The 14,368-nt window shown below is 38.2% G+C and overlaps 1 protein-coding gene across 3 annotated transcripts in view; it reads right to left on the bottom strand.

The window, feature by feature from the left end:
* sbf2 (SET binding factor 2) overlaps positions 1-14,368 on the bottom strand; it is a 288,988-nt gene that overhangs the window by 25,075 nt on the left and 249,545 nt on the right. For 2 of the 3 annotated variants that reach the window (XM_009303602.4, XM_021478035.2), the window contains 4 exons: positions 9,357-9,535; positions 5,290-5,466; positions 4,563-4,664; positions 225-410 (listed from right to left, as the gene is read on the bottom strand). In XM_009303602.4, the coding sequence (XP_009301877.1) occupies positions 225-410; positions 4,563-4,664; positions 5,290-5,466; positions 9,357-9,535 (644 nt within the window). Of the gene's footprint in view, positions 1-224; positions 411-4,562; positions 4,665-5,289; positions 5,467-9,356; positions 9,536-10,147; positions 10,223-14,368 lie in introns of all 3 variants that reach the window. The other variant, XM_009303601.4, reaches the window with a different exon arrangement.

Genomic DNA, 14,368 nt, shown 5'->3' with positions numbered 1-14,368 from the left:
CCTTTCTTTGTGTATACAGCAAAAAAACATCTTTGTTTTAAGTTAGATACCAAACCTACAGCCTCGAGGGTTCAAATCCAGATCATTAATTATTATGATTCTTTTAAAAAAATCACAAGCAGTGATCTTCTGATGTTTTATATAAAGAAATCATAACATCCAAGCCGCTATGGATGTACAGTAAATGTCTGCTATGTAAGTGGGTATATACGTAGCCAACTTGCCTGGTGCACACAGTCAAGAAATTGGAGGAAGATGGGAGTGAAGCCGCTGCCCTGGCTGTTGGGGTTCAGGTTGCCACGCTGGCTGAATTTGTGGCCGAAAGAGAGCCACTCTTTCTCCAACAGCACCTGAAAGCCCTCTAGAGTCCTGTAGAAAGGATCACTGAGCACCTGTGTGAGGGAAACCACCTACAGAAACAATGAAAGAGAAAAATGAAAGAGGAAGAGAGGATATAAACCATGAGTTGCAAAAATGGTGCATTGTTTGCTAAGAGCCCAATGCAAGTAATTATTGGTTGTATTAAGCTGCGGTCACACTGTACTTTTCACACTATTGACTTCCATTCATGCACATGTAAATGCATCAGCCGGAAAAGCAAGCTTGTGCAACTGGTTTGGATGTCGCTGTGATTGAAAGTTTAAGATTAGTGAACTCTGACCTGCGAATTTGGATCATGTGAATGCATGAGACTAAAAGAATTTCTGAATTTGACCGCTACCCAAAGAGCTAGACTCAGAGAGCTAGTTTTCGCCCCCAGTAAAGTTCTGCTGTTCCATAGTAACATTTTACCGGGAGATTTGCATCATGGATGTTAAGCTGATAAATCTACAGCAACACATGATGCTATCATGCCAATATGGACCAAAATCTCAGAGGAATATTTCCAGTATCTTGTTGAATCTATGCCTCAAAGGATTAAGGCAATTCTTAAAACAAAAGGGGGTCCAACTTGGTACTAGTAAGGTGTACCTAATAAAATGGCCGGTAAGTGTATAATCAACCATGTATTTTAAAACGCCACTTTAAAAATGTTTGCTAAATGCTAAGGATTTTCAACAGAACCAGGAGTTTCCAAGAGTTATATAAAAGATAATTATCTTAAGCATTATCAGAACAACATAATCAAGTAATCAGTAATATTACGACACCTTCCAAAACTGAAAACATGGCTGTGTGACAAAAAGCGTGATTCTGTTCTCTCCTACAGAGCCAGACACATGGAGCCTATTTAGTCAGAGCAGATCGGGCCTAAAGAGAGAATGGCAGAACGGTCAAGAAGAAGGGAAACGATCTTGTTCAGACACGTGCCGGATTCTGGCACTGACCACAGATACATTTTACAGCCCCAGTTGACACTACACAAGCACAGTTCTGTTAACTATGCATGGAAAATATTACTTGTTAACATCAAAATGAACAACAACAACAAAATAAACCCGTAACCCTCAAGTTTATGGGGCAGTCATGGCCTAATGGTAAGAAAGGCGGACTTGTAGTGCGTGTTTGAGTCTCTGGTTCAGCAGGGATTGCAGGTGGGGAGTCAAAAACCAATGCTGTCTGCCAACTTTAATTCTATAACTGAGATGAGACCTATTTTAAAGGCACAAATGGTACAATGTATTGCCATTAATAATCTGAAGTGCAACAGGCAAGGATCATATTGCCCATAGTAAATGCACATACTGATCTGATGCAGAAGAAATTGGTAAACAATGTCTCTTCTCTTCCTTCCACACCACATGACAACCTCAAAACATCATGCGATTCTGAGTGTGCTTCACACAGGTGAGTGGGCTTGACAAACCACCTGTAGAAATAACATTTACACATTTATCGCTGAATGAATCCATAATTCTAATGCTGCGTTCACACCAGATGTGAAGGAAGTACCAAGCACGAGTGACTTACATATTAAGTCAATGCAAAGACGCAAATAGACATCCTCCCGTGCTATTCGTGCAAATGAGGCAATTTATATGAAAGAGGCAACGTAAATTGTTTGTTTTGCATGTTTGACGCGCGAATCGCTTGAGTTGGAAAATCAGAACTTCAGAAAAACTGGATATCAGCGCCGCATTACCCAATCAGGAGCTTGCCCTAGTATAGGTGTGATTGTGATTTAGCACCTGTTGTTTGTGTCCCAAGGGGAAATCCTGCTGCCAACACCAGACAACAGCTCATCTAGCTGAGCTTTGCTCAGACTGAAGCACCGCTGAAAGCTTCCATCATTCCAGCTATAGTTTCTGTAGGAGTTGATGAACTTACAGAGCTGTGTGATCATTTGAAAGGATCTAGAGGACCCAGACACGGCGCCGAACGAATCTACACTGTTTTTCAGCCTTCCTAGAGAACATAAAGCACAGCTACTCTCTCGATAAGATCCATGTTAGCCATTTAGCAACAATGCAAGAGTCACCGGGCAGACAGAAGCCCCATGACGCAAATCTCCATCTATTGTGAAGTGAATTTGATGTGCAAATGAATCTGATTTAATCAGCCAATGAAAAGAGTAAACTCAAAATGTTCACACATCTTTTCACGCATCTATTTACTGCCAACACCGAACAACAGCTCATCTAACTAGGCTCGAACAAGCCTGAAGCACTGCTGAAAGCTTCCATCATCCAGCTATAGATTCTGGAGGAGTTGATGAACTTTACAGAGCTGTCTGAACATCTGAAAAGATCTAGTGGATTCAGACACAGGGCCGAATGAATCTACATTGTTTTTCAGCCTTCCTAAAGCACATAAAGCACAGCTACTCTCTCAATAAGATCCATGTTAGCCATTTATCAACAAAGCTAATGTCACCGGGCAGACAGAAGCCCCATGACGCAAATTCACATCTATTGTGAAGTGAATTAGACGCGCAAATAAATCTAATTTAATCCGCCAATGAAGAGAGTAAACTCAAAATGTTCACGCATCTATTTACGCATGAATAGAACAATTTCTTCAAGCAAGCCGTGTTTGGTGTGAACGCCCCATAAGTCACTTTGGACATTAGTGTCTGATAAATGACAAAAGTGTTTTTAAAGCTTCATGTGATTACAGTTGAACCAATGAAGTCGCACCAAATGTTTTGACAATGTTTTGGTTCCCTTTCTGGACTTTAAACATCTCAGGACCGTTGCTGTTTATTGAGGGTCAAAGAGCTCCTAGATTTCATCTATAATATCTTAAAATGTGTTTCAAAGATGAACGAAGGTCTCGGGATTGGCACGACATGAGTAATAATGACAGAATTTTCCAACAATTTGTCTTCATTTTAAGATGACGTGGTTACAGTCTAACTAATCATTTAACTACTGAGTAATTTTAATCAATTACATGGACTTACTATAAGGGGTTAGAATGTTGAATTATGCATAATTCATTGTAATTACTATAGTAAGTGCATGGAACATGTGTAACTACATGTTCCTGACAATGTTTTTGGTTCCTTTTCTGAACTTTGAACCGACCTTAAATTAAGGACAAGTGCTGTTTATGGAGGGTCAGAGAGCTCCAGGATTTCAATTTAAATATCTTATCCTGTGCTCCAAAGATGAACGAAGGTCTCAGGGGATTGAGACGACATGAGGATGAATTTGGAAAGTGACGAAGTTACAGTCTAATTATTGAATAAAATTAAGCAATTTCATGTGCTTCCTTTATGGTTGGGGTTTGTTACATGTAACTATGCATAATTCATTGTAATTACTATAGTAAGTGCATGGAACATGGGTAACTACGTCACCTTACACTAAACTGTCACTAAGAACTGCAAAATTTGGGTGAACTAACGCCCCATTCACACGGGGCTTCAGCGTCTACACTTGACAGAGGGCGTGTCTGAAGTCGGGCTGACGCGATCATCTTAGCAGCGTCAGCCAATTGAATTAGTCAGCAATAGGCCACTGTCTGAGCTGGTGTATTTGGATACAGTGATCTGATTGGCTGACGCTTCTGTCGTGCACTTGAAAAGTTGAGCAAGTCCCAACTTCTGCAGCGAGCAACACCTCTGAAGCGGCACTGACGGATCCACAATGCAGTTCGGCAATGCCTGAAGTCATCCATTCAAAGTGAATGGGAAGCGTTGATGCTGAGGCCCCGTGTGAATGGGGTGTAACCCTATAAACAGGATAACTAATATCTGAATGTGCTGAACTTTGAGTCTTTTCTGGACTTTGAACCAACTCAGGACAATTGCTGTCTATGGAGGGTCAGAGAGCTCCTGGATTTCAACTAACATATCTTAATTTGTGCCCCAAAGATGAATGAAGGTTTGGGAATTGGGATGACATGAGGATGAGAATTTGATCACAGTTAATTGTAAGGTGACATACTGTAATTACAGTCTAACTATTGAGAAATATCAAGTGCATGTGCTTCCTATATTGTTGGGGTTACAACGTGGGTTAATTATTAGCAGTTATGCATAATTCATTGTAATTACTATAGTAAGTTCATGGAACATGTGTAACTACATCACCTTTAATTAGGGTGAACTAACCCTATAAACAATGTGATTAATATCTGAATCACATGAGCAAATACATTATGATATGAAAATAAACCTGAGTGGTGATGTCCCAGCCCTCTTCAAGACTAACTAGTACAGATGATCCGCTGTCCAGCAACTCCACTGCCACCACAGCCAGCTGCAGCAGCTTGTGTATCTGTGAAACACACACACACACACACACACACACACACACACACACACACACACACACACACACACACACACACACACACACACACACACACACACACACACACACACACAGTTTAGCAGTTCCTGTACATTTATTGTAATGCTGTATAAGAGCTGACTAAGAGCTCTCCGAGTGTCTTGGCCAGGATCCTTCCAGATAATATTGTTCTAGAGTCTGAGACACGGTGCAGCTTAAGGCCAAGAGGTTTTGCGAGTGCATGACTTTTAGCATAGTAAGCGACTTTGTTTTGCTATAATTGCGCTGTGCCATTTTTCCCATCTTTGTGTTGTGCAGTTTTTCCCAGGGGTGAGTGGTTTTGAGGAAGGCAGGGTCAAATTCACACAGGCCAGCGTGTTTCTGTTTTTTCCACATCGCTGCCGGTGGATTTGCAATATTTGGGCCACTGAGTCACACTAAGGTTAACATGCAGATGTTTGAGGAATGTGCGTTCAAAGATCATACTATGACACTGAATCAATAAGGGATTTCGAGACTGATCATAGCTTTAATTATAAAGGTGAACAACTCTTCAAGGAAAGTGTTACCGAATGATGTAGAAGCTGTATGTGATAAATGTCCCGCTAACCTGCAGCATCCACTCGCTCTCCTCCAGAGCCTTCAGGAAGGAGTCCTCTGTGTCTGAAGACATGGCGCTGGGTGCACACGCCCTCAGAAGCTTCTTGAAGGAGGCTTTCACCTGTCTCGTGTCTGCAAACTCCACCGGCACCAGCTCACAATTCAGCGCTGGGTCCAATTTTAAGCCCTGCCACAGAAAGACATTTAGTATAAACTGTTAGTTTAGCTGTGTTTCATTTCTAGAAAAATCAGAGCATAGAAACACATTTAAATTAAAGGGACAGTTCACCCAAACACGAAAATTCAATCATTTACGCATCATTTAACCTTGACTTGTTCCAAATCATTTTGTGTTTTTGCAACCCAGGCTCATTCTGAAAAAGTAGTTCCATGGACGTTTCTGGAGACCACGAAATACATCCCAGGAGGTATGTGTTTTTGCAGTTTTTGTTTTCGCGAATCCGTTAGAAGTCGCTGTGTGCACTTTTTCATATCTCAAATTTTTCTCGCGAGCGCCGTTCGAGCCTGCGCTGTTCTCGTGTGAACCCACCAGAGGCCGCTGTCGACCAGCTGAATGACTGAATGATTGATTGGGCGACCGACCAATCGACGGACCCACCCTCCACCTTCCCTAAACCCAACCAATTTTACAGATTGACCCGCCCACCCACTCACTCATTTAAAAAATTTAATGTAATTCGCGGTGTCCAGAACCGTCCAAGGGAATACATTTTCAGACTGGGCCTGGGTTGATTTTTTTTTGTTCTGCTGAAAATTGAAGTAGAGATTTAGAAAAATTTTGGAAAACACTGACTATTATAGTATTTGTTTTTCTTACTATGGGTGCTAATTGATTACATAAAGAATGAACAGTGAACTAAAGGTCTGCAATGGACATTTTTTTTGGTCCTGCTCCCGCGAGGGTTTTATTCCGTACCCAACTGCTCCCACTGTATATTCAGCCTTTGTTCACCCACTGCCCGACCTGTTTTCTACTGGACCCGACCATTCCCGCTAAATTTAGATCTTGTTTCCAAAATCTCACGTTTAAATTGGGTCCTACCAAAAGAGAGAGATAACAGATAAAACTGTAGGCTGTGCAAGGATTGTAGGCTAAATGTCAGTTTTGTTTCCCCTTTTGTGATGAGACATGAGTGCACCTTAATCCTGGTCTTCCAGTCTTGTGACTACTAAAGAGTTAAAAACTTTGAGGTATTAGTACATCACGTCTGTGACGCATAAAAAAGACTCCCATTCATAAGACTTCCCTGATGTGGGTTTCCTAACAGTAAACTGACTGCTTTCTAAGGCAAGCCGCATCTTCACGGTGGGAAAGCCCGCTCTGAGGACTGCTATGTAGATGATGCGCGCACAGACTGTGTGAAAAAAGTATGTGCAGAAAGCACTGGTCCATACTTTCAGCATGTGTAATAGTCAAAAGCACTGGCTGTACTGGTGCTCAATAAGAATGAGGAAATCACAGATATGCTGTTCTGAAATAACGTCAGGACTCGGGAGCGCTTTTATTGTTAGACTGCCCGCTCACGTTCAAATTACACCAGAGATACCGACTAATACTGCACTTTATTCGGAAATGTATTCCCGCACTGCAAGAAATCTGGTTGGGACCCGTGGCTCCCGTGGTACAGCCATGGAAATGCAGACGATACAAACAAAACAGTAAACAAAAAGGTAGATATTTTGAAAAAAACTGGAAACATGTAACCATTGACATCCATAGCAGGAAAAACAAATAAGAAGGAAGTCAGTGGTTTCCAACATTCTTCAAAATATCTACTTTTTTTGTCCAGCAGAAAACTCAAACTGTTTCTGAACAATTCAGTCAAGGGTGAATAAATGATGATAAATGATGTTTTGAGTGAACTATCTCTTTAAGCCTCTGAGATAATTAGTCAAAAATTATTACTGTCTACAAAAAATAAAAACCTTTATAACATTATATCCCAGAGATGTACTGAAAATTCAATCATTAACAGAGCCTTAATCTGTTCCTAACCAGTTTGGGTTTTATTGCTCTGTTGAACAAAAAAGTAGATATTTTGAGGAATGTTGGAAACCACTGACCTCCGTAGCATTTGTTTTTCCTACAACGGATGCCAATGGTTACATTAAAAAGTAAACAGCAGTGAACAAAACAGTAAACAAAAATGTAGATATTTGGAAGAATGTTGGAAACCTGTAACCATTGACATCCATAGCAGAAAAAAAACAAATACTATGGAAGACAATGGTTTCCAACAATCTTCAAAATATCTAAATTTTTGTTCAACAGAAAACTCAAACTGGTTTTGAACATTTTTTGAGTGAACTATCTCTTTGAGCCCCTGGTAATATGAGTTTTTGTTTGTTCTGTTGAACACAAAAGTAGATATATTGAAGAATGTTGGAAACTATTGACTTCCATAGTATTTTTTTTTTGCTTAATATGGATGCCAATACTTACATTAAAAAGTAAACAACAGTGAACAAAACAGTAGATATTTTGGTAACCTGTAACTATAGATATCCAAAAATAAAAAAAATTAAAAAACATAAATAAAATAAATAAATAAAAAAATACAATGGAAGTCAATGGTTTCAACATTCTTCAAAATATATTCTTTTTGTTCTGTTTTTGAATCTATGATTACCGAATTTTCATTTTAGGGTGATCTATTTCTTTAAGCCTCTGGGAATACGAGTCTTTTTTTTCGTATGGTTAAACACAAAAGTAGATATTTTGAAGGATGTTGGAAATAGTCCATAGTATTTGTTTTTTTTTCTACTATGGATGTCAATGGTTACAGGTTTCCAACATTCTTCTAAATATCTACGTTTTTGTTTACTGTTTTCTATAGTAGAAAAAAACAAATACTATGGAAGTCAATGGTTTCCAACAATCTTCAAAATATCTACGTTTTTGTTCAACAGAAAACTCAAACTGGTTTTGAACATTTTTGAGTGAACTATCCCTTTGAGCCCCTGGGAATATGAGTTTTTGTTTGTTCTGTTGAACACAAAAGTAGATATTTTGAAGAATTTTGGAAACTATTGACCTTATTTTCCGCAGACGAGCGGGCGCTGCCATTTGAATCTTTTTGGCACGAGACTTCCGGTCTCATTCACTTCCATTCATTTTTAGACATTAAAAACTGCTCGTTTCGCTGTTTGATGTTGCAAACTGATATTTTCTTGTTATATTATTCTACTTGGTCTGTATAGTCATGCAAACATTTGTTTGTAGAGAAAGTAGTTTGATCGTTTTTTGCCGTTTATTATTCCTAGTCATTTCTCCCATAGGCGACTGAAACGGAAGTTCTAAGACAATCGCGAAAACAGGAGCACATCCGCATTTTAGAATAAGGTCAATTGACTTCCATAGTATTTGTTTCCCTATATTCTTTCCCATATCTATTTTTGTTTTTTTTGTTCTGTTTTTAAATCAATGATGACCGAATTTTCATTTTTGGGTGATCTATACCTTTAAGCCTCTGGGAATATGAGTCAAAAATTAGTATCTACCAAAAAAGAGAAGCTTTGACTACATTCTATCCAGAAGCATAAATTTGAGCAGACCAACTATTTGACTAATATGAATGAAATGAAATTTCCACTTCACAGGCAATAAGCAAACTCAAAACAGACAGTTTATATACAAAGACCAGCCAAATAACTTAAGAGTTTACTTAACCGCCAGCCACTATGATGATTTATCCCAACCATTTGTTTTCATTTCTACATTGAAACACATTATCAATAAGCAAAAAAGCAGTTCCTTTAGGTATCCAAATGCAATATCCCGTCTGCCAAAACACATCAACCATGTTAATAAATCAAGGCTTTTAAGAGGGCCTTATCTAGTCACAAATTTATTATGCACTAGAGAGAACACTGTCCAAGTATTTGAGGGTGATCTGACCTGCTACACTTCAACAAACACACACACGACAAGGCATTTTGTTTGGCCTCTTTCTTTTCTCATCACAAAGCATCAAATCTTCCAAGTGTAACACACACACACACACACACACACACACACACACACACACACACACACACACACACACACACGTTTACCCGAAAGTGAGACTTTTCGCCAAAGATGTAAAGAGCGGCTTGATGCTTAAGGAGTTGAGCCTGCAGGTTCTCAATGCCTGTAGGGGGCGCCAGATCCTTGCCAGCTAACCGCGCGCCCACGTCGCCTACAGCGGGATGCTGGATGAATCTGCTGCTGGAGCGCAGACTAGCCCACACACCTATAGAGAGAGAGAGAGAGAGAGAGAGAGAGAAAGAGAGAGAGAGAGAGAGAAAGAGAGAGAGAGAGAGAGAGAGAGAGAGAGAGAGAGAGAGAGAGAGAGAGAGAGAGAGAGAGAGAGAGAGAGAGAGAGACACAGAGGGATACAAATGTGTGTGCATGTGTGAGTGTGAACATAGGTTAGGAAGGATTACAAAAATAACTTTAGGAGAACAAAGTGCTGTAATATATCGAACATGGAATCTATGCCACAAAGTCCTGAAAGCAAAAGTGGGTCCAACCCGGTAAGATGTACCTAATAAAGTGGCCGGTAAATGTACAGCGTATAAGCTGAATTTAAACAAATTAATTTAGGTAATGTTCAGCTTAATTAGTTTGCACATATAAATTGTTTGCAAACACTTACCTTAATCTTCTTTTTAGTAAATCTAATGAATCTTTTTATTTTCAGTGTATATGAACTACAAAAATTACTACAAAAATCTGACGTAGAGCAGAATAAAGCTGCTGGTAAGCTCGCTTGTGGTTATATGGATGGAGGTCAAAGAGATGCAGAGAAAAGGTCAGTCAAGTATGGATCAGGTTAGTGTGAATGAGTAAACAGAAACGATACCTTGATTGTGAATTCTTCCCTTAGCTGAAGCTTTTTGGTTTGAGTGAGTGAAAAGTTTATCCCTGTACCCGAGTACTGGTAGATTAGAGGTGCAGGAGTTGTTGATGGCACGGAGAAACAGGAAATAAAAAACAAAACAAAACAAAACAACATATAACAAAATTCAAACACATGCAGCAAACACCCCCTTTCTGAAGACAGACAGAACAGTTATTAGCTCGATGAGACCAGTGAGACGGCTGCTTTACACCTGGAATTAAAGATTCAGCGTTTTTGGCTGATTGGAGATGAGGGGGAAACATTTCCATTCACAATTAGTATTTTAATATGTCTTTTTAATCCATGCATCAGATCTTTTCTTTAAAGGCTGGAACTAGGGCTGAGCGATATGGCAAACAAAAATGATCACAATATTTTTTTTTCATATCAGACGATATCGATAATAATCACGAATCGATAAATGCCAAATCTTTATATCAAGTAAATGTATAGGCTTTTCAGCATGTCAATTGCTTTGTGCAGCTGATTTAACACATTTTGTGAAATGTTTTAGCTGCCGGACAATGAAAATAATAAAATTATAAACAAAAGGGCAGGTTGCTCTGTTTTGTGTTGGATTGCAAAAAAACTAAGTAGTTCCAGACTACTGATGTTTACTGATGTTCCTTTTCAACAATGTCTGTGACTCTAACCTTTTTTACCTTATTTTTCTTACCCCTGAAGTGCAACTAACACTGTATGGCTGTACACTTTTACTGCGTGCGGCATGCGGAAGGGCATGCTGCAAAATGCCTGCGCAGCTTTACGCATAGTGCGTAAATATTAACGATCAATTATTCACTTGTCATTATTGTTTTATAAAAACTATATATTGTGAAAATTATCGATACCGAATTATTGTGATAATTATTGATACCGAATTATTGTGATAATTATCGATACCGAATTATTGTGATAATTATTGATACCAAATTATTGTGATAACTATCAATACTGAATTATTGTGATAATTATCAATACCGAATTATTGGGATAATTATCGATACCGAATTATTGTGATAATTATCGATACCGAATTATTGTGATAATTATTGATACCGAATTATTGTGATAATTATTGATACCGAATTATTGTGATAATTATTGATACTGAATTATTGTGATAATTATTGATACTGAATTATTGTGATAATTATTGATACTGAATTATTGTGATAATTATTGATACCGAATTATTGTGATAATTATCGATACTGAATTATTGTGATAATTATCGATACCGAATTATTGTGATAATTATCGATACCGAATTATTGTGATAATTATCGATACCGAATTATTGTGATAATTATCGATACCGAATTATTGTGATAATTATTGATACCGAATTATTGTGATAATTATCAATACCGAATTATTGTGATAATTATCGATACCGAATTATTGTGATAATTATTGATACTGAATTATTGTGATAATTATTGATACTGAATTATTGTGATAATTATTGATACTGAATTATTGTGATAATTATTGATACCGAATTATTGTGATAATTATTGATACTGAATTATTGTGATAATTATTGATACTGAATTATTGTGATAATTATTGATACTGAATTATTGTGATAATTATTGATACTGAATTATTGTGATAATTATCGATACCAAATTATTGTGATAATTATCGATACCAAATTATCGCAGAGCCCTAGCCGGAACATACAAAGCAGATGATTGGCCATTTGGCTTCATCGGTGCGTCGGACAGTGTCTGTCCAGCTAGTTGGTTTGCTCTATTGAAACCTCATCAGGTTAAATTTGGAGCTCATTGGCCCAATTCAGCTAATAGACTTGGCATCAAGTGTCGGCTGAAGAAAGCGCTCTGATTGGTTATTTAGCAACGAATCAGAGCGCCAGAACAAAAACTGAAGTGACGTAGCAAGTAAACTATTCAAGTCAAAAAGGAACACAAAGAGGCCGGCTGAAACCTCTACATTTCTTAAATATTTGCTGATGGTATAGATCATTAGAATATCAGACATATTTGCACATGCGAATCCCTTTGTGGAGAGTTACAAGTAGTATGAAAATGGTACTAAATTTTGCTTTGTTTACTCTTTGCACATGGAAAATTCCAGTTTCCTTTTGTGAAACGAAAAAACGTCAAACCACTAGATTTGACCTGTTTGACAGCAAAGTTTTACCCATTTATTATGACAATTTGTTCATACACTAAATAAAAGCATACAAATTAATACGTACAGGTCAGAATACAATATTTCTGTCGCACTAAAAAAGTGATGGTAAATTATATCACCCATGCTTTGACATTTACTTTCACAAAGGCTATTTGAAACATAAAAGCTGGCACTTAAGTTAGATTTAAGATGCTTTTTCTTGTGAATAAAATCACTTTGTACATTTATTTCAATGCCAAGTCTGCTTTTTTGGTCATCATGCAGCCAAAATTCAACACTGGTCGACCTGAACTGTGTAACTGAAGCATTATGCAAAGACGGAGCATCGGTGAAGACAAGATGATTTACATGGAGGTTTGACAGGGAAGTTGTTTCAATGTGATGAATGTGTGAAGAATAGAAGATGGTAAACTACATTTTCAGGAAAGCTAAACAAAAAAAGGAGTGGTGCTTGGCTGTTTCTACGACGCTAATGTGTTCTGGGTGGTTCAATACAAGAAAAACGAAACCCATTCTGCTTTGTTTCCTCAGTTGGCCCGATTTGACACATCAGTCATGTAATATAAGCTGAACATGAGTCAACGAAATGCGAATGAGTCAACAAAAACAAGTTTATACTTAAGGATTTATATAAACTGTATGTATGAGTAATTATGATGTTGACTTAACAAACATCACTACTGAAAATACACACGCACAAAAAAAAAAAGGAAGTGAAAAATCAGTTCCACATTTCTGTGAAGACACATGATGGGAATTGTCTTAGCCTGCACCTGCTGGGATATATTTGCCTGTGGTGAAGCAAAAAAAAAAAAAAAAAACAGTCAATGCGATCTATAACCCAGATTATGAGAAAAACGACGTGAATAAATCACTGAATCATGACATCGAGTGAGACTTGCATCTTATACTCAGCCTCTCTTTAAATCATAAGCCGTTTTTCCAAGAACTGGTCACATCATGACCTGACAAAGTATTTTATGATAAGACTTGATGTTCAGAACAAGACCAATTAGACAAAAACAAGATTACATAATAGGGTATAAACATCCATAACAAAAAGACTAGTCCACTCAAAACTAAAAATTCTGTCTTTGCCATCACACGATTTAAAACCTAAAAGTGTAGTTCACCTAAAAGTGAAAAGTTGTTGTTAATTTACTCACCCTAAGGTAAAACATGTAAAAACATTTATTTTTGTCTAAAACCATGGTCCTTAGTGCAAGTGCAAGTCAAAAACATATATAGTCCAAGTCATTCATTTTCTTGTCGGCTTAGTCCCTTTATTAATTCGGGGTCGCCACAGCGGAATGAACTGCCAACTTATCCAGCAAGTTTTTAGGCAGCAGATGCCCTTCCAGCTGCAACCCATCTCTGGGAAACATCCACACACACACATTCACACACACACACTCATGCACTACGGACAATTTAGCCTACCCAATTCACCAATACCGCATGTCTTTGGACTGTGGGGGAAACCGGAGCACCTGGAGGAAACCCACGCGAAGGCAGGAAGAACATGCAAACTCCACACAGAAACGCCAACTGAGCCGAGGTTCGAACCAGCGACCCAGCGACCTTCTTTCTGTGAGGCGACAGCACTACCTACTCTGCCACTGCCACGCCCTATAGTCGAAGTCAAAATTATTAAAACTTTACATCTTTAAAGGCCATTTTCTCAATATTTTGATATATGTTGAAGCTGAGTTTCCAGATAGTATTTCAAATAGTTGTATCTCGACCAAATGTTGGCCAATCCACCAAAACAAACCATTTATCACGGGAAACCTTATTTATATTTTTTGGTGATGTAAAAATCTCAAATTTAAAAAATGGACACTTATGACTTGCTTTGTGGTCCATGGTCACATTTTAAAAAATAAGATTATGTTTGTCTGTACCATCGCAATTATGCAACATAACACTTGTCCAGACTGTTACTGAACTACACTCAGGACTGTTCGCTGAGGCTTTGAATTAAAGAAAATAATGTTGCAAGTGATGCCCAGTTTCCTG

This window comes from Danio rerio, chromosome 7 (assembly GCF_049306965.1).
Source record: "Danio rerio strain Tuebingen ecotype United States chromosome 7, GRCz12tu, whole genome shotgun sequence".
Taxonomy (NCBI): domain Eukaryota; kingdom Metazoa; phylum Chordata; class Actinopteri; order Cypriniformes; family Danionidae; genus Danio; species Danio rerio.
This window is presented reverse-complemented; position numbering and strand designations above follow the sequence as displayed.